Source organism: Procambarus clarkii, chromosome 26 (assembly GCF_040958095.1).
Source record: "Procambarus clarkii isolate CNS0578487 chromosome 26, FALCON_Pclarkii_2.0, whole genome shotgun sequence".
NCBI classification, from domain to species: Eukaryota; Metazoa; Arthropoda; class Malacostraca; order Decapoda; family Cambaridae; genus Procambarus; species Procambarus clarkii.
In genome coordinates this window covers 32,462,650-32,487,713 of record NC_091175.1, presented here as the reverse complement: position 1 = coordinate 32,487,713, position 25,064 = coordinate 32,462,650, and the positions used below count along the sequence as shown (strand labels likewise).

Sequence of the window (25,064 nt, the reverse complement as noted above, 5' to 3'; positions counted from 1 at the left end):
TCCTTCCTAGGCCCCCTCCCACCCCACACACACACCTGTCGTTCCCCTACTCCATTGGAATCAACAGAAACTGTGGATAAAAAGAAGAGTCAGTTTTAAGATAATGTACTCGAATATTGATAGGATTGTAAGCAAGGCAAGTGAACTTATGGAAATAGCACAAGAAGGGAACCCGGATGTAATTGGACTCATGGAAAGAAAACTCTCAGAAATCGTAACGGATGCGCTGTTTCCCTAGGACTACACTGTAAGACTAAGAGGGAAGGTACGGGAGGAGGCAGAGTGGCCCTACTGATAAGAAAGGAATGGAGTTTCAAGGAAACGGTTATCCCAGGCTGTGAGGGCTTCAGAGAATAAATTGCAGGCACCATGACAAAAGGAGGACCAAGAGAAGTTACAGCAGTGATATATAACCATCCACCAAACGACAGAAGACCCATGCAAGAGTATGACAGAAACAACATCGCAGTTAACACTATAGTTGAGAGAGCAGCCGCTGCTGCCTGTAGAAATAGATCCTATCTGCTCATCATGGGTGACTGCAATCACGGAAGGATAGACTGGGAGAACAAAGAGCCACACGGAGGTGAGGAAACCTGGAGAGCTAAACTGTTGGAAGTGGCGACATGGAAACGTTTTAAGTCAGCATGTCAGGGGACCCACAAGAATGAGAGGCAATGATGAACTAGCGAGACTTGACTTAGTCTTTACAGTGAATGACCCCAAAATAAGGAAAATTGATTTCGGTACCCCCGCGGGAATAAGCGATCACAGTGTATTGATGTTTGAGTATCTGGTCGAAGAAGAATTAATGTTCCCAGGGGATTGCCCTGAAAACAAAATGATGGCATTCTAAAAGAAAAACTATGAGGAGATAAGAAAATTCCTAACAGATATAACTTTGGAAACAGAGCTCAGAGGAACGATGACCCAAGGCATGATGGACTACATCACAGAAGTGTAAATAGGCAACGGACAATCTAGTCCCAGTATAAATGGAAAAAAATGAAATGCAGACGAGAAACCCATGGTTTAATCAGAGATGTAAACTAGCAAAGTAACTAAGTATAAGGGCGTGGAGAAACTATAGAAATAATAGGACACACGTGAGCAGAGAAAGATACCAGAGTGCCAGAAATGAATACTTGAGGATGAGAAGAGAGGCAGAAAGACAATATGAAAATGATATAGCAAGCAAGGCGAAGACTAAACCTAAATTGCTGCATAGCCACATCAGGAGAAAAATTCCAGTGAAGGAACAGGTAATGAAACTGAGGATAGGGGCAGACAAATTCACTACAAACAACAAGGAAGTGTGAGAGGAACTCAATAAGAAATTCCAGGTCTTCGCAGTAGAGCAAAGAGATGTCCCATAGATAGGAGAGGGAGTATCTAACCAAACACTACTAGATGAGTTTGGTTATGAAAGAAGAAAGCAGAGAAGAAAAAGAAGGCTGGGCAGACTGTATATTTTTGGATTGCCAGAAAGCCTTTGACACAGTACCACATAAGAGGCTAGTGCACAAACTGGATATGCAGACTAGAGTGAAAGGGAAGGTACTCCACTGGATAGGGGAGTACCTAATGAGCAGAAGACAGAGAGTCACTGTTAGGGGATGAGGTCTCGGAGTGGCGAGGCGTCACCAGTGGAGTTCCTCAGGGATCAGTTCTTGGACCTATACTGTTCCTGATACATGTAAATGATCTCTCAGAGAGAATAGACTCGTTCCTCTCAGTGTTTGCTCATGATGCAAAAAGTAGAGGAGGATTAAGACAGAAAGATAGCATGGGGATACAAGATGATCTAAGCAAACTGAAGGAATGGTCAAACAATTGGCTACTAAAGCTCAACCCAAGTAAATGTAAGGCAATGCAACTAGGTGGAGGAAATAGGAGGCCAGACACTGCATACCGAATGGGAGATGAAGTCTTTCACGAAACGGAGAGAGAGAAAGATCTAGGAGTTGATATCACGCCAAACCTGTCTCCTGAAGAATAACATCGGCGGCGTATGGCCTATGCGAGGCTGGTTAACATCAGAACTACCTTCGGAAACCTGTGTAAGGAATTTTCAGAACCATGTATACCAAGTATGTAAGGGTCAATCCTGGAGTATGCGGCCCCAGCATGAAGCCCATACCTTGTCAAGTACAAGACGAAGCTGGAAAACGTTGAGAGGTATGCCACTAGGCTAGTCCCTGGACTAAGAGGCATGAGTTACGAGGAAAAGCTGAGAGCACCTAACGTCGTTGGAAGACAGAAGTGCCCGGGTAGACATGATCACCACATACAAAATTCTTAGGGGGAAAATTCTCAGGGTAGACAAGGATGGATTATTTAATACGGATGGAACACGCACAAAGGGATACTGGTGGAAGCTGTGTACCCAAATGAGCCACAGAGACATTAGAAATAACTTTTTCAGTGTTAGAGTAGTTAGTAAATGGAATGCACTAGCAAGTGATGTGATGTAGGATGACTCCATACACAGTTTCAAATGTAGATATGATGGAGCTTGAAAAGCTCAGGAATGTGTACACCAGTAAATAAACAAATCCACAAGGGCCGTGACGAGGGTTCGAACCTACGTCCGAGATGTTGTTTAAGATTCGCAACCTAGAACACAATGTTCCAAGCAGCACGGGCTACGGCGAGCCCGTAGTGCGTCCGAGAGCATCCAAGACGCTGCCTTAATCGACTGCGCAACATGGTAAAAGAATTGCTACCAGAAGTTCTACTGTACATTAGTAGATTGACGGTTGAGAAATGGGACCAAAGAGCCAAAGCTCAACCCCTGCAAGCACAACTAGTTGATTGCAACTTGGTGAGTACATCTAAGTGAGTGCATAGAAGCCTGTGATACAGTACCACACAGGATGTTACTATACAAACACGAGAGGCAGGCGGGAGTGAGTAAGCGGAAACACATTAACATGGGTAAGGAATTACCTAATAGACAGGAGCCAGAGAGTTACAGTGAGGGGCGAGAAGAGAGACTAGCATAGAGAGACAAGCCTTAAGGATTGTAAGAGTGTAAAGTCGAGAAAAACTTGACTTATTACGTGACTATATTATTACTGTTATTTATTAACTATAATAATAACAATAAGTTATTATTGACTTGGTTTACGTCAAGCTACGGTGCTCTGGAGGTGTGGGAGAGTTACGCGGAGCTCTTGTTAGAGAGCACCGTCTTCTCTTGTTAGGCGGTGAGAATCAACGGTCGTAAATAGCTTCTTGAATCGCGACGTAATCGCTAAGACGGCGATAACAATGAAAAGTTTCTTCATTACTTGCATAACTGCTTCGTGAATCCGGCACCAGAGTCTCAACACACATTGGGAACAACAGCTCACACGAGTGGTGTTCCTTGTGCCAGGTGTCACTTCCATGACACCTGGCACAATACACTGTCAAGTGCTGGCCGCTCCGCCTCAGCTAGAACTTTTGTCGTGTGGTGAGTGTGAGATGTCCTCCCAGAGGAACTTATAATTAGTCTTGGCCTGCTGGTGAAGGTCCCGGGAAAGACCCCACAGGAGCACACGAACACCCAGGTAGAGTCCCACTAACAATACACATATATTTACAAATTAATAAAAACATAACACAGTTAATTATTCAGTACATCAAGCAAGATTATTGCCAGAGACACATAGAAAAATAATTGGAAACATAGATTCTCTCTATATCCCTTCTCCATAGTTTATCACAACAACCCTATGATCTGCACGTTAAATGAAAATAAACTGCGGTTCATCTAGCTGTCTGGCTGAGAGTAAACACCTAAAACCGGACATTCTGGCCAACACGTCAACCCCCCTTCACCATTTTCTGGTCTAGTCACTAAGGACGCCCTCTCACTTCCGCACCTTAATACCTGATCCCCTGGTATTAATCATCCCTGATTAATCTCTAAATATTACCAGTTAACATTACTCTACCGGTAGGTCAAATAAAAAGAGTACTTTTTAAATTACAAAACATATACACACATTCTACTGGTACTCCATAATCAACACATGACTGCGGGAACTACTTTCATGGGCGGAGGGATACCATCGATTTACGGTTTGCAAGAAGTCAGCTGAATTCTGTTGCTTTCGTTGAATTATATATTACGTTAGTGTAGTTCCTGTGTAACTGATGTTGAGGCGCAGGGTGTTGACCTGCTTTACAACCACCCGGGTGCCTGCAGGTCATATGAACAACTTGGAATGGTTTCAGCAGAAGCATCCAGAATTCCTGTCGATTCAGTCGAGTCCCAGATGGTATAAATTTTTCTAGGTGAGAGTGGTACAGTGGTAGAGGTTGTGGCTCGCAGTCTCTTGGTCGCAGGTTCGAGTCACCTAAGAACTCCAGTGGATTTTCTCACTGATATATATCACATTCGTGTGATTTCTTTGTGTGTAAATGTTGAGTATTTTCTATACCTATACATTCAGGCGTGACCGGCCAGACCAAAACAAAGGGAGGTCAACCGCGAGTTTGTAACTGTAGTACTGCATAGTTACCTCTACTACTGCCTCGTTACCTCTCTACTACTGCACCGTTACCTCTATTACTGCTTCGTTACCTCTCTACTATTGCCTCGTTACCTCTATTACTGCCCGTTACCTCTACTACTACTTGTTACCTCTCTACTACTGCCTCGTTACCTCTCTACTACTGACTCGTTACCTCTACTACTGTCTCGTTACCTCTACTACGGTCTCGTTACCTCTCAACTACTGCCTCGTTACCTCTACTATTGCCTCGTTACCTCTACTACTGCCTCGTTACCTCTCTACTATCACCTCGTTACCTATCTACTACTGCCTCGTTACCTCTCTCCTACGGCCTCGGTACCTCTCTACTACTGCCTCGTTACCTCTCTGTTGCTGTCTCGTTGCCTCTCTACTACCACCTCGTTACCTCTCTACTACTGCCTCGTTACATCTCTGCTTCTGCCTCGTTGCCTCTCTACTACCACCTCGTTACCTCTCTACTACTGCCTCGTTGCCTCTCAACAACTGCCTCGTTACCTCTCTACTACTGCCTCGTTACCTCTCTACTACTGCCTCGTTACCTCTGAACTACTGCCTCGTTACCTCTCTACTACTGCCTCGTTACCTCTCAACTACTGCCTCGTTACCTCTCTACTACTGCCTCGTTACCTCTCAACTTCTGCCTCATTACCTCTCAACTACTGCCTCGTTGTCTCTTTATTACTGCCTCGTTACCTCTCTACTACTGCCTCTTTACCTCTCTACTACTGCCTCGTTGCCTCTCTACTACTGCCTCGTTGCCTCTCTACTACTGCCTCTTTACCTCTCTACTACTGCCTCGTCACCTCTCTACTACTGCCTCGTTGCCTCTCTACTACTGCCTCGTTACCTCTCTGTTACTGCCTCGTGGCCTCTCTACTACTGTTCGTTACTTCTACTACTGCCTCTTTACCTCTCTACTACTGCCTCGTTGCCTCTCTACTACTGCCTCTTTACCTCTCTACTACTGCCTCGTTACCTCTCTACTACCACCTCGTTACCTCTCAACTACTGTCTCGTTACCTCTCTACTACTGCGTCGTTACCTCTCTACTACTGCCTCGTTACCTCTCTACTACTGCCTCGTTGCCTCTCTACTACTGCCTCGTTACCTCTCTACTACTGCCTCTTTACCTCTCTACTACTGCCTCGTTACCTCTCAACTACTGCCTCGTTACCTCTCAACTACTGCCTCGTTACCTCTCTACTACTGCCTCGTTACCTCTGAACTACTGCCTCGTTACCTCTCTACTACTGCCTCGTTACCTCTCAACTTCTGCCTCGTTACCTCTCAACTACTGCCTCGTTGCCTCTTTATTACTGCCTCGTTACCTCTCAACTACTGCCTCGTTACCTCTCTACTACTGCCTCGTTACCTCTCAACTACTACCTCGTTACCTCTCTACTACTGCCTCGTTACCTCTTTACTACTGCCTCGTCACCTCTCAACTACTGCCTCGTTACCTCTTTACTGCTGCCTCGTTACCTCTCTACTACTGCTTCGTTACCTCTCTACTACTGCCTTGTTACCTCTCAACTACTGCCTCGTTACCTCTTTACTGCTGCCTCGTTACCTCTCAACTACTGCCTCGTTACCTCTTTACTACTGCCTCGTTACCTCTCTACTACTGCCTCGTTACCTCTTTACTACTGCCTCGTCACCTCTCAACTACTGCCTCGTTACCTCTCAACTACTGCCTCGTTACCTCTTTACTACTGCCTCGTTACCTCTCTACTACTGCCTCGTTACCTCTCAACTACTGCCTCGTTACCTCTTTACTACTGCCTCGTCACCTCTCAACTACTGCCTCGTTACCTCTTTACTGCTGCCTCGTTACCTCTCAACTACTGCCTCGTTGCCTCTTTACTACTGCCTCGTTACCTCTCTACTGCCTCGTTTCCTCTCAACTACTGCCTCGTTACCTCTTTACTACTGCCTCGTGACCTCTCAACTACTGCCTCGTTACCTCTCTACTACTGCGTCGTTACCTCTCTAGTACTGCCTCGTTACCTCTCTACTGCTGCCTCGTTACCTCTCTTCTACACTGACTCGTTACCTCTCTACTACTGCCTCGTTACCTCTCTACTACTGCCTCGTTACCTCTCTTCTACACTGACTCGTTACCTCTTTACTGCTGCCTCGTTACCTCTCAACTACTGCCTCGTTGCCTCTTTACTACTGCCTCGTTACCTCTCTACTGCCTCGTTTCCTCTCAACTACTGCCTCGTTACCTCTTTACTACTGCCTCGTGACCTCTCAACTACTGCCTCGTTACCTCTCTACTACTGCGTCGTTACCTCTCTAGTACTGCCTCGTTACCTCTCTACTGCTGCCTCGTTACCTCTCTTCTACACTGACACGTTACCTCTATACTACTGCCTCGTTACCTCTCTACTACTGCCTCGTTACCTCTACTACGGCCTCGTTACCTCTCTAACTACTGCGTCGTTACGTCTGTACTACTGCCTCGTTATCTCTCTACTACCCCTCGTTACCTCTCTACTACCACATCGTTACCTCTCTACTACCACATCGTTACCTCTCAACTTCTGCCTCGTTACCTCTCTACTACTGCCACGTAACCTCTCTACTACTGCCTCGTTACTCTCTACTACTGCCACGTTACTCTCTACTACTGCCTCGTTACCTGTCTACTACTGCCTCGTTACCTGTCTACTACTGCCTGGTTTCCACTCTACTACTGCCTCGTTATCTCTCTAATACTGCCTCGTTACCTCTCTACTACTGCCTCGTTACCTCTCTAATACTGCCTCGTTACCTCTCTACTACTGCCTCGTTACCTCTCTAATACTGCCTCGTTACCTCTCTAATACTGCCTCGTTACCTCTCTACTACTACCTCGTTACCTCTCAACTTCTGCCTCGTTACCTCTCAACTACTGCCTCGTTAACTACTACTGCTGTCGTTACCTCTCTACCGCTGCCTTGTTACCTCTCAACTACTGCCTCGTTACCTCTACTACTGCGTCGTTACCTCTCTACTACTGCCTCGTTACCTCTGAACTACTGCCTCGTTACCTCTCTACTACTGCCTCGTTACCTGTCAACTACTGCTTCGTTACCTCTTAACTACTGCCTCGTTACCTCTCTACTACTGCGTCGTTACCTCTCTACTACTGCCTCGTTACCTCTCTACTACTGTCTCGTCACCTCTCTACTACTGCCTCGTTATCTCTCTACTACTGCCTCGTTACCTCTCTACTACTGCCTCGTTACCTGTCTACTGCTGCCTGGTTTCCTCTCTACTATTGCCTCGTTACCTCTCTACTACTGCCTCGTTACCTCTCTACTACTGCCTCGTTACCTCTCTACTAGTGGCTCGTTACCTCTCTACTACTGCCTAGTTACCTCTCTACTACTGCCTCGTTACCTCTCTACTACTGCCTCGTTACCTCTCTACTACTACTGCCTCGTTACCTCTCTACTACTGCCTCGTTACCTCTCTACTACTGCCTCGTTACCCCTCTACTACTGCCTCGTTACCTCTCTACTACTGCCTCGTTACCTCTCTACTACTGCCTCGTTACCTCTCTACTACTGCCTCGTTACCAATAGGCGAGTGCACATTAGACCTTCTTTATAGGCTTAACACATTATATATGATGACTTGTTATACAGGTGTTCTACTCCCGCTCGTTATATCTTATATACAAACAATTAAATGTGTTTCACATTTTTCACATCTTCATTAAGATTAAGTTTGAGATGAAAGTTATCAATTTGTCCACGTTTTGTGGAGAGACGACTTTTCATGTCATTCATAATTATGTGTTATTATTTATGGAAATAAAAAATAACTACTTGGGCTGCACGATAGAGCGACGGTCTCGCTTCATGCAGATCGGCGTTCAATCCCCGACCGTCCAAGTGTTTGGGCACTATTCCCACCCTCCCTCCCCACCTAATCCTTATCTTGACCTCTTCCAAGTGCTATATAGTCGCTATAGGCTTGGCGCTTTTCTCTCTTGATAGTTCCCTTCCCTTGCCTGTTACGTTTAACATACATTTTATACTGGTTGATTTCTTACGTTATCCCATTAACGCGGAGTTGAAGTCTGTTGGGTTCATGGAGTTCCCACTAGGCCTACCACTGACCTCCTGCACCATACAACACACAACAGTTTTACTGCTGGGTAAATAGAGGCATGAGGTGTAAGGAAACTGGCCCAAACGTTTCCTCCTGCAGCGAGACATGCTCTTTAACAATCAGTTGTGAGCCGATTGTTCCAGCCGTTACGATTCAGGCCATTTTGTTTTATATTAAAAAAATGTAACTTTTCGATATTATGAGCTTGTAAAATTAGGATAAATTTAACATTTTAATACAAATATTTTAAACTAGTTAAGTTGTTGATTAAAAAATTAACGCACCGTCTCTAAATTTCACCCGGTGTTGTTTACTAAATCAAAATACTTTTTTTTGTGAAGATCGGCTCCCCCGGGCCCTGTGAGCCTCCATTAATTATATAAGCCTGGCGGTGCCGCGGAGCAAACATTGTTAAGCGTTACACCGGAGAGAAACCCTTTATGCGTCGCGTTTGTCTTAAGCCAAATATTATTGCCGTTGTTGATTTGTTAATATATATTTTTAGCAATGTGTTGTTTTACTTTTAATTCATTCATGTTAATATTTGCAATATTCACTTCTTTTTGTAGGTGTTAGTGCTATTGGTATTACTGTTGCTGTTAATATTAATATTGTTGCTGTTAATGTTATTGTTGTTATTACTGTTAATGTTGCTATTGTTATTGATTCTGTTGTTAATGATTCATCATTAACAACATCATTAATAATGTTAAAATATCATCTGCAATTTTTACTGATGTTTATGTTGTTGTTGTTGCTGTTGTTATTACTATTGCTGTTTTAATGTTTCTGTTGTTATTGTTGCTGTTGTCATTGTTGCTGTTGTTAATGTTGCTGCTGTTAATATTGCTGCTGTTTATGTTGCTATTGTTATTGTTGCTGATGTTATTGTTGCTGTTGGTATTGTTACCGTTGTTTTTGTTAATCTTGCAGTTGTTATTGTTGCGGTTAATTATATTGTTGTTGTTATTGTTACTGTTGTTAACCTTGCAGTTGTAATCTTAGTGTTGTTATTGTTGTTAATGTTGCTGTTGTTATTGTTGTTATGGTAGTATAGGCGATGTTAGTGTTGTAATAGTTGCTGTTGTTAATGTGGTTGTTGTTATTGTTGATGCTGTTATTGTTGATGTTGTTAATGTGGCTGTTGTTATTGTTGTTATTGTTGCTGTTGTTATTGTTGATGTTAATATTCCTGTTCTTCTTGATCTCTCTGTTAATGTTATCGTTGTTAATCTTGTAGTTGTTATGTTAGGGTTGTTGCTGTTAGTGTTGTAATTGTTGATGTTGTTAATGTTGATGTTGTTAATGATGTTGTTGTTAATGTTGCTGTTGTTGATGTTGTTAATGTTGCTGTTGTTGTTGTTGCTGTTGTTAATGTTGCTGTTGTTAGTTTTGCTGTTGTTATTGTTGTTGTTGTTGTTAATCTAACAGTCGTTATGTTAGTGTTTTTGCTGTTGGTGTTGTAATTGTTGCTGCTGCTGTTAATGTTGTATTAGATGTTACGTTTGTTGATGTAAATATTTATATTGTTGCTATTCATATTTTTACTGCAGTTAATGTTACTGTTGTTGCTATTGTTAATGCAATGTTGTTATTAATGTTGTTGGTTGTTTATACAAATGTTGTTAGTGTTACTATTAGTGTTGGTGTTATAAACATTATTGGTATTTATGTTAATGTAGTTAGATTTATTGTTATCATTATTTCTGATAACTTATTAATGTTATCATTATTTTTGATAACTTATTAATGTTATCATTATTTCTGTTGTCATGAATACAGTTCTTACTGTTACTGTTATTAATGTTACAGTTGATAATGTTCATGTTGTTAATGTCTATAATATTACCTGGATGGGGTTCTGGGAGTTCTTCTACTCCCCAAGACTGGCCCAGGATGAGACTTGACTTATGAGAGCTTGGTCCACCAGGCTGTTGCTTGGAGCGACCTGCAGGCCTACATATCCACCACAGCCCGGCTGGTCTCGCACTCCTTGAAGAAACCTCTAGTTTCTTATACTCTATTTCTTATGGTATATTTCTTATACTCGATGGGAGTATGTTGAAGACCCATGGACCTCTGATGTTCATACAGTGTTCTCTGACTGTGCTCATGGAACCTCTGTTCTTCCCCGGTTCTGTTCTGCATTTCCTTCTAAATCGTTCACACCTGTATGTTGTTTTTGGTGCTCTTAATGTTATTGTTGTCGCTGCTGTTCAAGTGACTGATGTTAATCTTGCAGATGTTAGTGTTGCTCATGTCAGTGTTATTGTTGTTAATGTTGTTGTTGTTAATATTACTGTCGTTGCTGGTGTTAATGTTGCTGTTCTTATTATAGTTGTTAATGTTACTGTTGTTATTGGTTGCTAATGTTATTGTTGATTATACTCTTCTTGCTAATACTATTGCTTCTGTTGGTAATGCTTGTTGTGATTGTTATTTTTGTTTACGTTGTAGTTGTTAATGTTACTGTCGTGGCTGTTGTCAATATTAATGTTAATATTGTTGTTGTTTGAAATTGTAAAGCAAAAATGTTATTTTTGCAGTTGTTAATGCTGGTCTTGTTAACGTTACAGTTGTTAATAAGAAAATCGCTTGGAGCAGTGAAGTGACTCGAACCAGCGACCAAGGAATTCCTACCAGACAGAAACTCTCCCATGAGCCTTGACTTGCTTCAAGTCATTAAATCTTTGACTTCCTTAGGCTTCACAGTTAGACTGGAGGCTTCAGTAGAAGCTACCAGGCTAAGTGTAACAATTAACCCTCGAGCACTATGTTAATGTTAATGGTCCAGGTGGTATAACTTTATGCAAGTGGTGGCGCAGGGGTAAGGTGTGTGCTGGGACTGCCTTGGTTGCTGGGTCGAGTCACCTTATTCCTACAGTTGGGTTTCTCTTTCATATTTATCACGTTAGCCTAGATTTTTTGTGTACAGTTTTTAATGTTATTGTTGTATATGTTGTTAATGTTAATTTTGTATCTGTTGTTAACTTGTTAACGTTACTGTTGTAACTGTTGTTAATGTTAATGTTGCTGTTGGAGCTGGTGTTAGTGTTACTGTGGAAGCTGTTATTAATGTTGCTGTTGTTAATGCTAAGGTTACTGTTATAAATGTTGGTAATGGTACTGTTGTACCTGTTGTTAATGTTAATGATACTGTTGCAGCTGTTGTTAATAGTAATGTTTCTGTAGTAGTTGTCGTTAAAGTTGCTGTTGTTAATGTTAATTTTGAAAATTTTGTTAGTGTTAATGTTACTCTTTTAGTTGTGGTTAAAGTTACTGTGGTAGCTGTTATTAATGTTGCTGTTGTTAATGTTAATACTATTGTTATAAATGTTAGTAATGTCACTGTGGTAGCTGTTGTTAAAATTAATGTTTCTGATGTAGCTGTTATTAATGTAACTTTTGTAGCTATTGTTAATATTAATGTTACTGAAGAAGCTGTCGTTAATGTTGCTGATGTTAATGTTACTGTTGAAGCTGTTGTTAATGTCAGTCTTATTGTTGTAGCTGTTGATAATGTTAATGTTATTGTTGTATCTGTATTTAATGTTAATGTTATTGTTGTTGCTGTTGTTTATGTTAATGATATTGTTGTATCTGTCTTTAACGTTAATGGTATTGTTGTAGCTGTTGTTGATGTTGTTGCTGGTGATGTTAATGTTACTGTTGTATATGATGTTAATTTTTAATATTACTGTTGAAGCTGTTGTCAATGTTAATATTACTGTTGTAGCTGTTGTTAATGTTAATATTACTGTTGTAGCTGTTATTAATATTAATGTTACTATTGTAACTGTTGTTAATGATGCTATTGGTAATGTTAATGTTCCTGTTGTAACTGTTGTTAATGTTATGATACTATTGTAGCTGTCGTCAACAATAATGTTAATGTTGTAGCTGTTGTTAATGCTAATAATAATGTTAATGTTGTACTTGTCTTTAATGGTAATGTTACTGTTGTAGCTGTTGTTAATGTTAATGTTATTGCTGTAGCGGTTATTAATATTAATGTTACAGTTGTAACTGTTATTAACGTTGATGTCACTGTTGTAGCTGTTGTTAATGTCAGTGTTACTGTTGTAGCTGTTGTTAGTGTTAATGTCACTGTTGTAGCTGTTGTTAATGTCAGTGTTACTTTTGTAGCTGTTGTTAGTGTTAATGTCACTGTTGTAGCTGTTGTTAATATCAGTGTTACTGTTGTAGCTGCTGTCAACGTCAATGGTATTGTTATAGCTGATGTTATTGTTACTGTTGTAGCTGTTGTTATTTTTAATGTTTTAGCTGTTGTTTATGTTAATGTTTCTGTTGTAGCGGTTATTAAGGTTAATGTTGCTCTTGTAGCTGGTGCTAATTTTATTGTTGTAGCTCTGGTGTTAATGTACTAGCTTTTATTAATGCTACTGTTGAAGCTGTTTTTTGTTTTATTGGTACTGTTGTAGCTATTGTTAATATTATTGTTACTGCCGTAGCTGTTGTTAATGTTACTGTAGTAGCTGTTGTTAATGTTACTGTTGTAATTATTGTTATTGTTAATGTTGCTGTTGAGGCTGTTGTTAACGCTAATGTTACTGTTGTAGCTGTTGTTAATGTTGATGTTGGTAATGTTAATGTTACTTCTGCAGCTGTTGTTAACGCTAATGTTACTGTTGTAGCTGTTGTTAATGTTGATGTTGGTAATGTTAATGTTACTTCTGCAGCTGTTGTTAAGGTTAATGGTACTGTTGAAGCTGTTGTTAATGTTACTGTTGTAACTGATGATAATGTTAATATATCTGTTGAGGCTGTTGGTAACGTTAATGTTACTGTTGTAGCTGTTCTTAATGTTACTGTTGGAGCTGTTGTTAATGTTAATGTTGTTGTTGTAGCTGTGTTAATGTTAAGGTTACTGTAATAGATGTTGTTAATGTTAATGGTACTGTTGTAGCTATTGTTAATGTTAATGTTGTAGCTGTTGTTAATGTTGGTGTTGTTAATGATAATGTTAGTGTTGTATCTGTTACTAATGTTGTTGTTGTTAATGATAATGTTAATGTTGTAACTGATGGTAATGTTAATTTCTCTGTTGTAGCTGTTATTAAGGTTAATGTAGCTGGGGTTAATTTTAATATTGTAACTGCTGTTAATGTTAATTTTGTAGATTTTATTAAGGTTGTTTTGAAGCTTTTTTTTATATTTTTGTTACTGTTGTAGCTGCTGTTAATGTTACTATTGTAGCTCTTGTTTATGTTACTGTTGTAGATGTTGTTAATTTTAATGTCACTCTTGTTGCTGTTTGTAATGTGAATTTTTTAGCTTCTGGTAATGTTAATATTACCGCTGTGGCTGTTGTTAATGTTGCTGTTCTATCTGTTGTTAATGTTATTGTTGTAGCTGCTTTTAAAGTTAATGTTACTGTTGTTTCTATTGTTAATGTTAATGTTAACAATAACTGTTGTTATTGTTAATGTTACTCCTGAGGTTGTTGTTATGTTAATGTCACTGTTGTAGCTGCTGTTAATATTAATGTTACTGTAGTAGCTGTCGTTATTGTTGATGTTTTTAATGTTAATATTACTGTTATAGCTGTTATTAATCTTTATGTTGTTAAAGTTATTGTAGCTGTTGTAAATGTAGTTAAAATTACTGTTGTGGCTGTTGTTAATCTTGATATTACTGGTGTAGATGTTGTTATAGCCGTTTTTTAATGTTACTGTTGTTGCTGATGTTAATGTTAATGTTCCTGTTCTTTATTTTAATGTTGCAGTTGTTAATGCTAATGTTACTGTTGTAGCTGATGTTAATGATCGTGTTGGTAATGTTAATGTTACTGTAGTAGCTGCAGCTAATATTAATCTTACTTTTGTAGCTGTTGTTAATACTGTTAATGTTGTACTGTTGAAACTGGTGTTGATGTTAATGTTACTGTTGTAGCTGTTGTTAATGTTAAATTTGCTGTTGTAGCTGTTGTTAATGTTAATATTATTGTTGTAGCTCTTGGTAGTGTAATGTTGTTGCTCTAGCTGTTGTTAATGTTACTGAAGTAGCTGTTGTTATTGTTTATTTTACTGTTGTAACTGTGGTCAATGTATATGTTATTGTTGTAGCGGTTGTTAATGTTGTTGGTGTTAATGTTAATGTTACTGTTGTATCCTAAATTTACTGTTGTATCTGTTTATAATGATAATTTTGTAGCTTTTATTAATGTTAATGTTGCTGTTGTCAATGTTAATGTTAGCTGTTGTTAATGTTACTGTAGTAGCTGTTGTTAATGTTAATTTTACTGTTGTAACTATGGTTAATGTACATGTTATTGTTGTAGCGGTTGTTAATGTTGTTGTTAATGTTAACGTTACTGTTGTATCTTAAATTTATTGCTGTATCTGTTTATAATGGCAATTTTGTAGCTTTTATTAATGTTAATGTTGCTGTTATTGCTGTTGGTAATGTTAATGTTATTGTTGAGCTGTGATTAATGATAATGTTACTGTTGTTCCTATTGTTAATGTTGTAGCTGTTGTTAATGTTGCTCCTGTTAATGTTAATATTACTGTTGTAGCTGTTATTAATGTTGATGTTGTTTATGATAATGTTATTGTTGCAAATGTTGTTAATGTTGTATCTGTTGTTATTGTTAATGTTTCTGTTGTAGCTGTTAATAGGTTTATGTTGTTGTTGTAGGTGGTGCTAAATTTAATGTTGTAGCTGCTGAAAAACATAAATTAATAAATGAGTCTCAACATGGTTTTACAAATGGTCGTTCATGTTTAACAAATTTGCTAACTTTTTATTCCAGCATAGTTGAGGCAGTTGATAGTGGTAAGGATTGTAATGTTGTGTACCTTGACTTTAGCAAAGCTTTTGATACAGTGCCACATGAAAGACTAATTAAAAAAATAGAAGCTCATGGTATTGGGGGTGCTATATTAGGTTGGATTAGGGCATGGCTATTCCAAAGGAAACAGAAAGTTAGTATAAATGGGGTTAAGTCAGAGTGGGATAATGTTGTTAGTGGAGTACCTCAGGGCTCTGTCCTGGGACCTCTGTTGTTTATAATATATATAAATGATTTAGATTTAGGTTTGAGTAGCAACATTTGCAAATTTGCCGATGATACGAAAATCGGTAGGGAAATTAATTCGGAGGAGGACTCACTATCACTTCAAGTTAATCTAGATAGGGTTTTGAAATGGTCAATTGATTGGCAAATGCAGTTTAATGCTTATAAATGTAAAGTTCTGAGGCTAGGTAATGATGATAGAGTTACAAGATACGAGCTAGATGGTGTTGAGATTGCGAAGTCGGATTGCGAAAGGGATCTGGGAGTTATGATTAGTAAGAATTTAAAACAAAAGGATCAATGCATGAATGTTCGTGATAAGGCGAATAGGACACTGGGATTTATTAATCGAAGCGTTAGTAACAAGACACCTGGTGTGGTTCTTAAGCTATATCTTGCTCTGGTTAGGCCCCATTTAATATATGCAGTTCAGTTTTGGTCGCCGTATTATAGAATGGATATAAATTCACTTGAACGTGTCCAACGTAGGATGACTAAGTTAATTCCCCAAATTAGAAATCTTTCCGTTTCTGTTTCTGGTAGCAGATCATTTTGAATGAAATATTGACACGTCGCTGGAACATTGGTTATAGAATTGTCTCTAAATTCACGTATCTTTTCGCACTCCATCACATAGTGACGGAGGGTGTGCGAATAATTTTGTTGACACAGTTTACATTTGGTCAGGTCTACATCAGCAGATAATGAGAATTCCCAGAGATACTTGTAACCGAGTCTAAGCCGAGCAGTAGTAACATCTAGAAGTCTGCTGATTTTATTGGATGATCCATAGATGTGTGGCTCCTCTTGCATGATAGTATGATGATAGATGGAATTACTGGTGTCAATTTCACTGCCTCAGATCTACAAGATCTTGTTGAAGTTCTCGGTGTACTGCTGATCTCAGATTGCTCATTGACAATCCAAGGTTACACTCAACGGCTCCTTTAAAGGCAGATTCTTTGGCTAACTTATCAGCTCTATCATGCATTCGAAGGCCAACATGAGATGGAGACCACATGAAATGGACTCTGTTACCATCCTTAATAATTTTGTTGTATTTGTGTCTAGCTTCGGACACGAGCATGTTACAGTACACTACTGTACTGTCGTAGAACTACTGTCGTAGCTGTTGTTAATGTTAGTGTTGCTGTTGAGGCTGTTGTTAACGTTAATTCTATTTTTGTAGCTGGTTTTTAATTTAAATACTTGTGTAGTTGCTGTTGTTAATGTTAATGTTGCTGTTGTTAATGTTAATGTTGCTGTTGAAGTGGTTAGATGTGTTTGTTTGGGTTTAAACTGTTAGTAGATAGTGGTATGGGAATTGATTTGGAGGAAGGAGGTAATAAAAGTATGTGTTCGTGGGAGAAAAGAATTGGCAAAATGATCAGGGATAGAAAAGGGCCTCAAAATAACAATTCACTTAGGATATATTACACTAACAGTAGAAGTCTAAGAAATAAAATTAATGAATTATATGCTCTTGTCTGCACAGAAAAAATAGATATTATTGCACTTACCGAAACGTGGATGAATGTAGAAAATAGAGAACTATTAGCTGAATATCAGATAAATGGATTTAAACTATTTCACACAGATAGATATATTAGACGAGGAGGGGGAATAGCCATATATGTTAGGGACAATTTGAAATGTAGTCTCAAAGAGGGAATCAAAACTGAGCCACACACAGAAACTATTTGGATAGAATTAAACGAAAAAGCAAATAATATTATAATAGGAGTTATATATAGGCCACCAAATTTAGACAGAATGGAAGCAAAGCATCTATGGGATGAAATATCTAGAGCATCTAGATCTAACAGTATTTATGTCATGGGTGACTTTAATTTTAGTAGAATAAACTGGGTGAACAAAACAGGGAATAGTGAAGCAGAAGATTTTCTAGAATTAATTGACGATTGCTTTCTTACGCAACACATTAAGGAACCAACGCGGGAAAATAATATTTTAGATTTAGTGTTAACTAACAGGGAAACACAAATTAATGACATCTAAATAGGGAATGAGCTAGGGAACAGTGATCACAAAGTAATCAGATTTAGCATAGAATAGAATAGACCTGTAGGAGAAAATTCTGTTAAAGTGCCAGATTTTCGAAAAGCTGATTTTAATAGCCTAAGAAATGTTTTGGGTCAAATAGATTGGAAAGTCTTGGGTATAGGGTGTGGGCCGGTCTTAGAGCGAGACATGAACCCAGCGATAGGTGCCGTAAAAGGGGATTTCGATGTGGATTTAATATATAACTTATTTAAGAATATTCTAAACAAAGCACAGGAACGTAGTATACCATACAAATTGAATAGATCGAATACTAATGACCCAAAGTGGATAACAAATAATTTAAAGAACCTTATAGGTAAAAAGAGAGCTTGGTACAAAAGGATTAAGAATGGGGAAGTCAGTTTAGAACAGGAATTCATACAACTGGTTAGAAATGTTAAAAAAGAGATTAGGATAGCAAAAAGAAACTATGAAGTTCGCATAGCAGAGCAAGCAAAGTCAAATCCTAAAGGTTTTTTTCAGTTATATCGATATAAGACTAGGGAAAGGATTGGTCCATTAAAATCTGAGACAGGTCAAATAACGGATAATGACAAGGAGATGAGTAGTATTTTTAACAAATATTTTATATCTGTATTTACTAAAGAAGAACATAACAATATGCCTTCAGCCGAACAAGTCTATGCGGGTGGGGATGAGGACAGGTTGACTAGTTTAGCAGTTACCAGGGAGGATGTAATTAAACAATTAGAAAAACTAAAACCAAACAAATCCCTAGGACCGGATGAAGTGTTTGCCAGGGTGCTTAAAGAATGCAAAGAGGAGCTTTCCGAGCCACTGTCTACCATATTTCATAAATCAATAGAGTCAGGCAGAGTGCCAGAGTCATGGAAGGTAGCTAATGTGGTACCAATTTTTAAGAAAGGAGAAAGAGGAGGAGCTTTCCGAGCCACTGTCTACCATATTTAATAAATCAATAGTCAGGCAGAGTGCCAGAGTCATGGAAGGTAGCTAATGTGGTACCAATTTTTAAGAAAGGAGATAGATAGTTTCACTTGCGTCAAACTATCGGCCAGTTAGCCTAACGTCTATTGTGGGAAAGTTACTTGAATCAATAATTGCAAATACAATTCGTCTCCATCTTGAAAAACATAAATTAATAAATGAGTCGCAACATGGTTTTACAAATGGCCGTTCATGTTTAACAAATTTGCTAACTTTTTATTCCAGCATAGTTGAGGCAGTTGATAGTGGTAAGGATTGTGATGTTGTGTACCTTGACTTTAGCAAAGCTTTTGATACAGTGCCACATGAAAGACTAATTAAAAAAATAGAAGCTCATGGTATTGGGGGTGCTATATTAACTTGGATTAGGGCATGGCTATTCCAAAGGGAACAGAGTTAGTATAAATGGGGTTAAGTCAGAGTGGGATAATGTTGTTAGTGGAATACCTCAGGGTTCTGTCCTGGGACCTCTGTTGTTTATAATATATATAAATGATTTAGATTCAGGTTTGAGTAGCAAAATCTGCAAATTTGCCGATGATACGAAAATCGGTAGGGAAATTAATTCGGAGGAGGACTCACTATCACTTCAAGTTGATCTAGATAGGGTTTTGAAATGGTCAAAGGATTGGCAAGTGCAGTTTAATGCTGATAAATGTAAAGTTCTGAGGCTAGGTAATGATGATAGAGTTACAAGATACGAGCTAGATGGTGTTGAGATTGCGAAGTCGGGACCTCATTAAGAAGGACTGACGGGACCAGTATTAAGAAGACCTCGTCTTGGCAAGTTGTGATAGACAGGGGTCTTAAGAAGACCTTGGCAAAACCGAAAACTAATAGCCTACACCTAAGGACTTTTAATGCATTTGACGTATTAGAGGACGAGTGCTGTGGTGAACCTGTTGTTCAAAGAGGAGGCAAAGCAACGAGGAGCATTGAAGCGCAGGTCCCTCAAAGTGCTCGAAAGGAAAAGGGAGAATCGAAGCGAATTTTGGTTGTGGGAGATTCCCAGGTGAGGTATTTAGACAGAACGTTTTGTGCCAGAGATAGGGGGAACAGATTAAGGGTTTGCTATCCAGGAGCTGGAATTGGTGATATTGTTGGAAACATGAATGATATTATGACGGGAAATGGAAACAAACCCATTATTTGTATTAGTGCAGGGGGTAATGATGTTGGGCGAGTTAGGAGTGAGGAACTAATACAGAGATTCAGGACAGCCATTGAATTAGTTAAGAGCAAGGGAGGAATCCCGATCATATGTGGCATTCTTCCAAGAAAGGGAGTGGGAAATGAATGGATGTCGAGGGCACTTGATGTCAATTGCCGGCTGGAAAGATATTGCAAATAAAATGCAATATCTTTCATAGACAACTGGGAACACTTCTATGGAAGAAATGAAATGTATGCTCGTGATGGGGTGCAGCTATCGAGGGCTGGGATTGTTGCTGTTGCGAACTCGTTGGAAGAGGTGGTTACAGGTGTTTGTTTGGGTTTAAACTGTTAGTAGATAGAGGTATGGGAATTGATTTGGAGGAAGGAGGTAATAAAAGTAGGTGTTTGTGGGAGAAAGGAATTGGCAAAATGATCAGGGAAAGAGAAGGGCCTCAGAATAACAATTCACTTAGGGTATATTACACTAACAGTAGAAGTCTAAGAAATAAAATTAACGAATTAAATGCTCTTGACTGCACAGAAAAAATAGATATTATTGCACTTACCGAAACGTGGATGAACGTAGAAAATAGAGAACTATTAGTTGAATATCAAATAAATTGATTTAAACTATTTCACACAGATAGATATATTAGACGAGGAGGTGGAGTAGCCATATATGTTAGGGACAATTTGAAATGAAGTCTCAAAGAGGGAATCAAACTGAGCCACACACAGAAACTATTTGGATAGAATTAAACGAAAAAGCTAATAATATTATAATAGGAGTTATATATAGGCCACCAAATTTAGACAGAATGGAAGCAAAGCATCTATGGGATGAAATATCTAGAGCATCTAGATCTAACAGTATTTATGTCATGGGTGACATTAATTTTAGTGGAATAAACTGGTTGAACAAAACAGGGACAATACAATAAACTGGTTGAACAAAACTTCACAATAGTGAAGCAGAATATTTTCTAGAATTAATTGACGATTGCTTTCTTACGCAACACATTAAGGAACCAACGCGGGAAAATAATATTTTAGATTTAGTGTTAACTAACAGGGAAACACAAATTAATGACATCTAAATAGGGAATGAGCTAGGGAACATTGATCACAAAGTAATCAGATTTAGCATAGAATAGAATAGACCTGTAGGAGAAAATTCTGTTAAAGTGCCAGATTTTCGAAAAGCTGATTTTAATAGCCTAAGAAATGTTTTGGGTCAAATAGATTGGAAAGTCTTGGGTATAGGGTGTGGGCCGGTCTTAGAGCGAGACATGAACCCAGCGATAGGTGCCGTAAAAGGGGATTTCGATGTGGATTTAATATATAACTTATTTAAGAATATTCTAAACAAAGCACAGGAACGTAGTATACCATACAAATTGAATAGATCGAATACTAATGACCCAAAGTGGATAACAAATAATTTAAAGAACCTTATAGGTAAAAAGAGAGCTTGGTACAAAAGGATTAAGAATGGGGAAGTCAGTTTAGAACAGGAATTCATACAACTGGTTAGAAATGTTAAAAAAGAGATTAGGATAGCAAAAAGAAACTATGAAGTTCGCATAGCAGAGCAAGCAAAGTCAAATCCTAAAGGTTTTTTTCAGTTATATCGATATAAGACTAGGGAAAGGATTGGTCCATTAAAATCTGAGACAGGTCAAATAACGGATAATGACAAGGAGATGAGTAGTATTTTTAACAAATATTTTATATCTGTATTTACTAAAGAAGAACATAACAATATGCCTTCAGCCGAACAAGTCTATGCGGGTGGGGATGAGGACAGGTTGACTAGTTTAGCAGTTACCAGGGAGGATGTAATTAAACAATTAGAAAAACTAAAACCAAACAAATCCCTAGGACCGGATGAAGTGTTTGCCAGGGTGCTTAAAGAATGCAAAGAGGAGCTTTCCGAGCCACTGTCTACCATATTTCATAAATCAATAGAGTCAGGCAGAGTGCCAGAGTCATGGAAGGTAGCTAATGTGGTACCAATTTTTAAGAAAGGAGAAAGAGGAGGAGCTTTCCGAGCCACTGTCTACCATATTTAATAAATCAATAGTCAGGCAGAGTGCCAGAGTCATGGAAGGTAGCTAATGTGGTACCAATTTTTAAGAAAGGAGATAGATAGTTTCACTTGCGTCAAACTATCGGCCAGTTAGCCTAACGTCTATTGTGGGAAAGTTACTTGAATCAATAATTGCAAATACAATTCGTCTCCATCTTGAAAAACATAAATTAATAAATGAGTCGCAACATGGTTTTACAAATGGCCGTTCATGTTTAACAAATTTGCTAACTTTTTATTCCAGCATAGTTGAGGCAGTTGATAGTGGTAAGGATTGTGATGTTGTGTACCTTGACTTTAGCAAAGCTTTTGATACAGTGCCACATGAAAGACTAATTAAAAAAATAGAAGCTCATGGTATTGGGGGTGCTATATTAACTTGGATTAGGGCATGGCTATTCCAAAGGGAACAGAGAGTTAGTATAAATGGGGTTAAGTCAGAGTGGGATAATGTTGTTAGTGGAATACCTCAGGGCTCTGTCCTGGGACCTCTGTTGTTTATAATATATATAAATGATTTAGATTCAGGTTTGAGTAGCAAAATCTGCAAATTTGCCGATGATACGAAAATCGGTAGGGAAATTAATTCGGAGGAGGAATCACTATCACTTCAAGTTGATCTAGATAGGGTTTTGAAATGGTCAAAGGTTTGGCAAGTGCAGTTTAATGCTGATAAATGTAAAGTTCTGAGGCTAGGTAATGATGATAGAGTTACAAGATACGAGCTAGATGGTGTTGAGATTGCGAAGTCGGGACCTCATTAAGAAGGACTGACGGGACCAGTATTAAGAAGACCTCGTCTTGGCAAGTTGTGATAGACAGGGGTCTTAAGAAGACCTTGGCAAAACCGAAAACTAATAGCCTACACCTAAGGACTTTTAATGCATTTGACGTATTAGAGGACGAGTGCTGTGGTGAACCTGTTGTTCAAAGAGGAGGCAAAGCAACGAGGAGCACTGAAGCGCAGGTCCCTCAAAGTGCTCGAAAGGAAAAGGGAGAATCGAAGCGAATTTTGGTTGTGGGAGATTCCCAGGTGAGGTATTTAGACAGAACGTTTTGTGCCAGAGATAGGGGGAACAGATTAAGGGTTTGCTATCCAGGAGCTGGAATTGGTGATATTGTTGGAAACATGAATGATATTATGACGGGAAATGGAAACAAACCCATTATTTGTATTAGTGCAGGGGGTAATGATGTTGGGCGAGTTAGGAGTGAGGAACTAATACAGAGATTCAGGACAGCCATTGAATTAGTTAAGAGCAAGGGAGGAATCCCGATCATATGTGGCATTCTTCCAAGAAAGGGAGTGGGAAATGAATGGATGTCGAGGGCACTTGATGTCAATTGCCGGCTGGAAAGATATTGCAAATAAAATGCAATATCTTTCATAGACAACTGGGAACACTTCTATGGAAGAAATGAAATGTATGCTCGTGATGGGGTGCAGCTATCGAGGGCTGGGGTTGTTGCTGTTGCGAACTCGTTAGAAGAAGTGGTTACAGGTGTTTGTTTGGGTTTAAACTGTTAGTAGATAGAGGTATGGGAATTGATTTGGAGGAAGGAGGTAATAAAAGTAGGTGTTTGTGGGAGAAAGGAATTGGCAAAATGATCAGGGAAAGAGAAGGGCCTCAGAATAACAATTCACTTAGGGTATATTACACTAACAGTAGAAGTCTAAGAAATAAAATTAACGAATTAAATGCTCTTGACTGCACAGAAAAAATAGATATTATTGCACTTACCGAAACGTGGATGAACGTAGAAAATAGAGAACTATTAGTTGAATATCAAATAAATGGATTTAAACTATTTCACACAGATAGATATATTAGACGAGGAGGTGGAGTAGCCATATATGTTAGGGACAATTTGAAATGAAGTCTCAAAGAGGGAATCAAACTGAGCCACACACAGAAACTATTTGGATAGAATTAAACGAAAAAGCTAATAATATTATAATAGGAGTTATATATAGGCTACCAAATTTAGACAGAATAGAAGCAAAGCATCTATGGGATGAAATATCTAGAGCATCTAGATCTAACAGTATTTATGTCATGGGTGACATTAATTTTAGTGGAATAAACTGGTTGAACAAAACAGGGACAATACAATAAACTGGTTGAACAAAACTTCACAATAGTGAAGCAGAAGATTTTCTAGAATTAATTGACGATTGCTTTCTTACGCAACACATTAAGGAACCAACACGGGAAAATAATATTTTAGATTTAGTGTTAACTAAATCTAAAAATCGCCATATTATAGAATGGATATAAATTCACTTGAACGTGTCCAGCGTAGGATGACTAAGTTAATTCCCCAAATTAGAAATCTTTCATATGAAGAAAGATTAACAAAGCTTAAGTTGCATTCACTGGAAAGGCGAAGAGTTAGGGGCGACATGATAGAAGTTTACAAGTGGGTGAATGGACATAACAAGGGGGATATTAATAGGGTATTAAAAGTATCAACACAGGACAGAACACGAAACAATGGGTATAAATTGGAGAAGTTTAGATTTAGGAAAGACTTGGGTAAATACTGGTTCAGTAACAGGGTTGTAGATTTGTGGAACCAATTGCCGCGTAACGTGGTGGAGGTGGGGTCCCTCGATTGTTTCAAGCGCGGGTTGGACAAGTATATGAGTGGGATTGGGTGGTTATAGAATAGGAGCTGCCTCGTATGGGCCAATAGGCCTTCTGCAGTTACCTTTGTTCTTATGTAACTAACAGGGAAACACAAATTAATGACATCGAAATAGGGAGTGAGCTAGGGAACAGTGATCACAAAGAAATCAGATTTAGCATAGAATGGAATAGACCTGTAGGAGAAAATTCTGTTAAAGTGCCAGATTTTCGAAAAGCTGATTTTAATAGCCTAAGAAATTTTTTGGGTCAAATTGATTGGAAAGTCTTGGGTATGGGGTGTGGGCCGGTCTTGGAGCGAGACATGAACCCAGCGATAGGTGACTTAAATGGGGATTTCGATGTGGATTCAATATATAACTTATTTAAGAATATTCTAAACAAAGAACAAGAACGTAGTATACCATACAAATTGAATAGATCGAATACTAATGACCCAAAGTGGATAACAAAGAATTTGAAGAACCTTATAG

The 25,064-nt window shown here is 38.8% G+C and overlaps 1 protein-coding gene across 1 annotated transcript in view; it reads left to right on the top strand.

Annotated features, from left to right (window-relative positions):
* The first annotated feature begins 531 nt into the window (after positions 1 to 531).
* Positions 532 to 25,064, top strand: part of LOC138368909 (cellulose-binding protein A-like) — a 54,646-nt gene continuing 30,113 nt past the window's right edge. The window contains exons 1-11 of the mRNA XM_069331628.1: positions 532 to 586; positions 9,200 to 9,338; positions 9,683 to 9,892; positions 10,062 to 10,294; positions 11,673 to 12,281; positions 12,501 to 12,977; positions 13,103 to 13,420; positions 13,558 to 13,677; positions 13,824 to 14,066; positions 14,377 to 14,501; positions 14,932 to 15,052. Coding sequence (XP_069187729.1) covers positions 532 to 586; positions 9,200 to 9,338; positions 9,683 to 9,892; positions 10,062 to 10,294; positions 11,673 to 12,281; positions 12,501 to 12,977; positions 13,103 to 13,420; positions 13,558 to 13,677; positions 13,824 to 14,066; positions 14,377 to 14,501; positions 14,932 to 15,052 — 2,650 coding nt within the window. The remainder of the gene's footprint in view (positions 587 to 9,199; positions 9,339 to 9,682; positions 9,893 to 10,061; positions 10,295 to 11,672; positions 12,282 to 12,500; positions 12,978 to 13,102; positions 13,421 to 13,557; positions 13,678 to 13,823; positions 14,067 to 14,376; positions 14,502 to 14,931; positions 15,053 to 25,064) is intronic.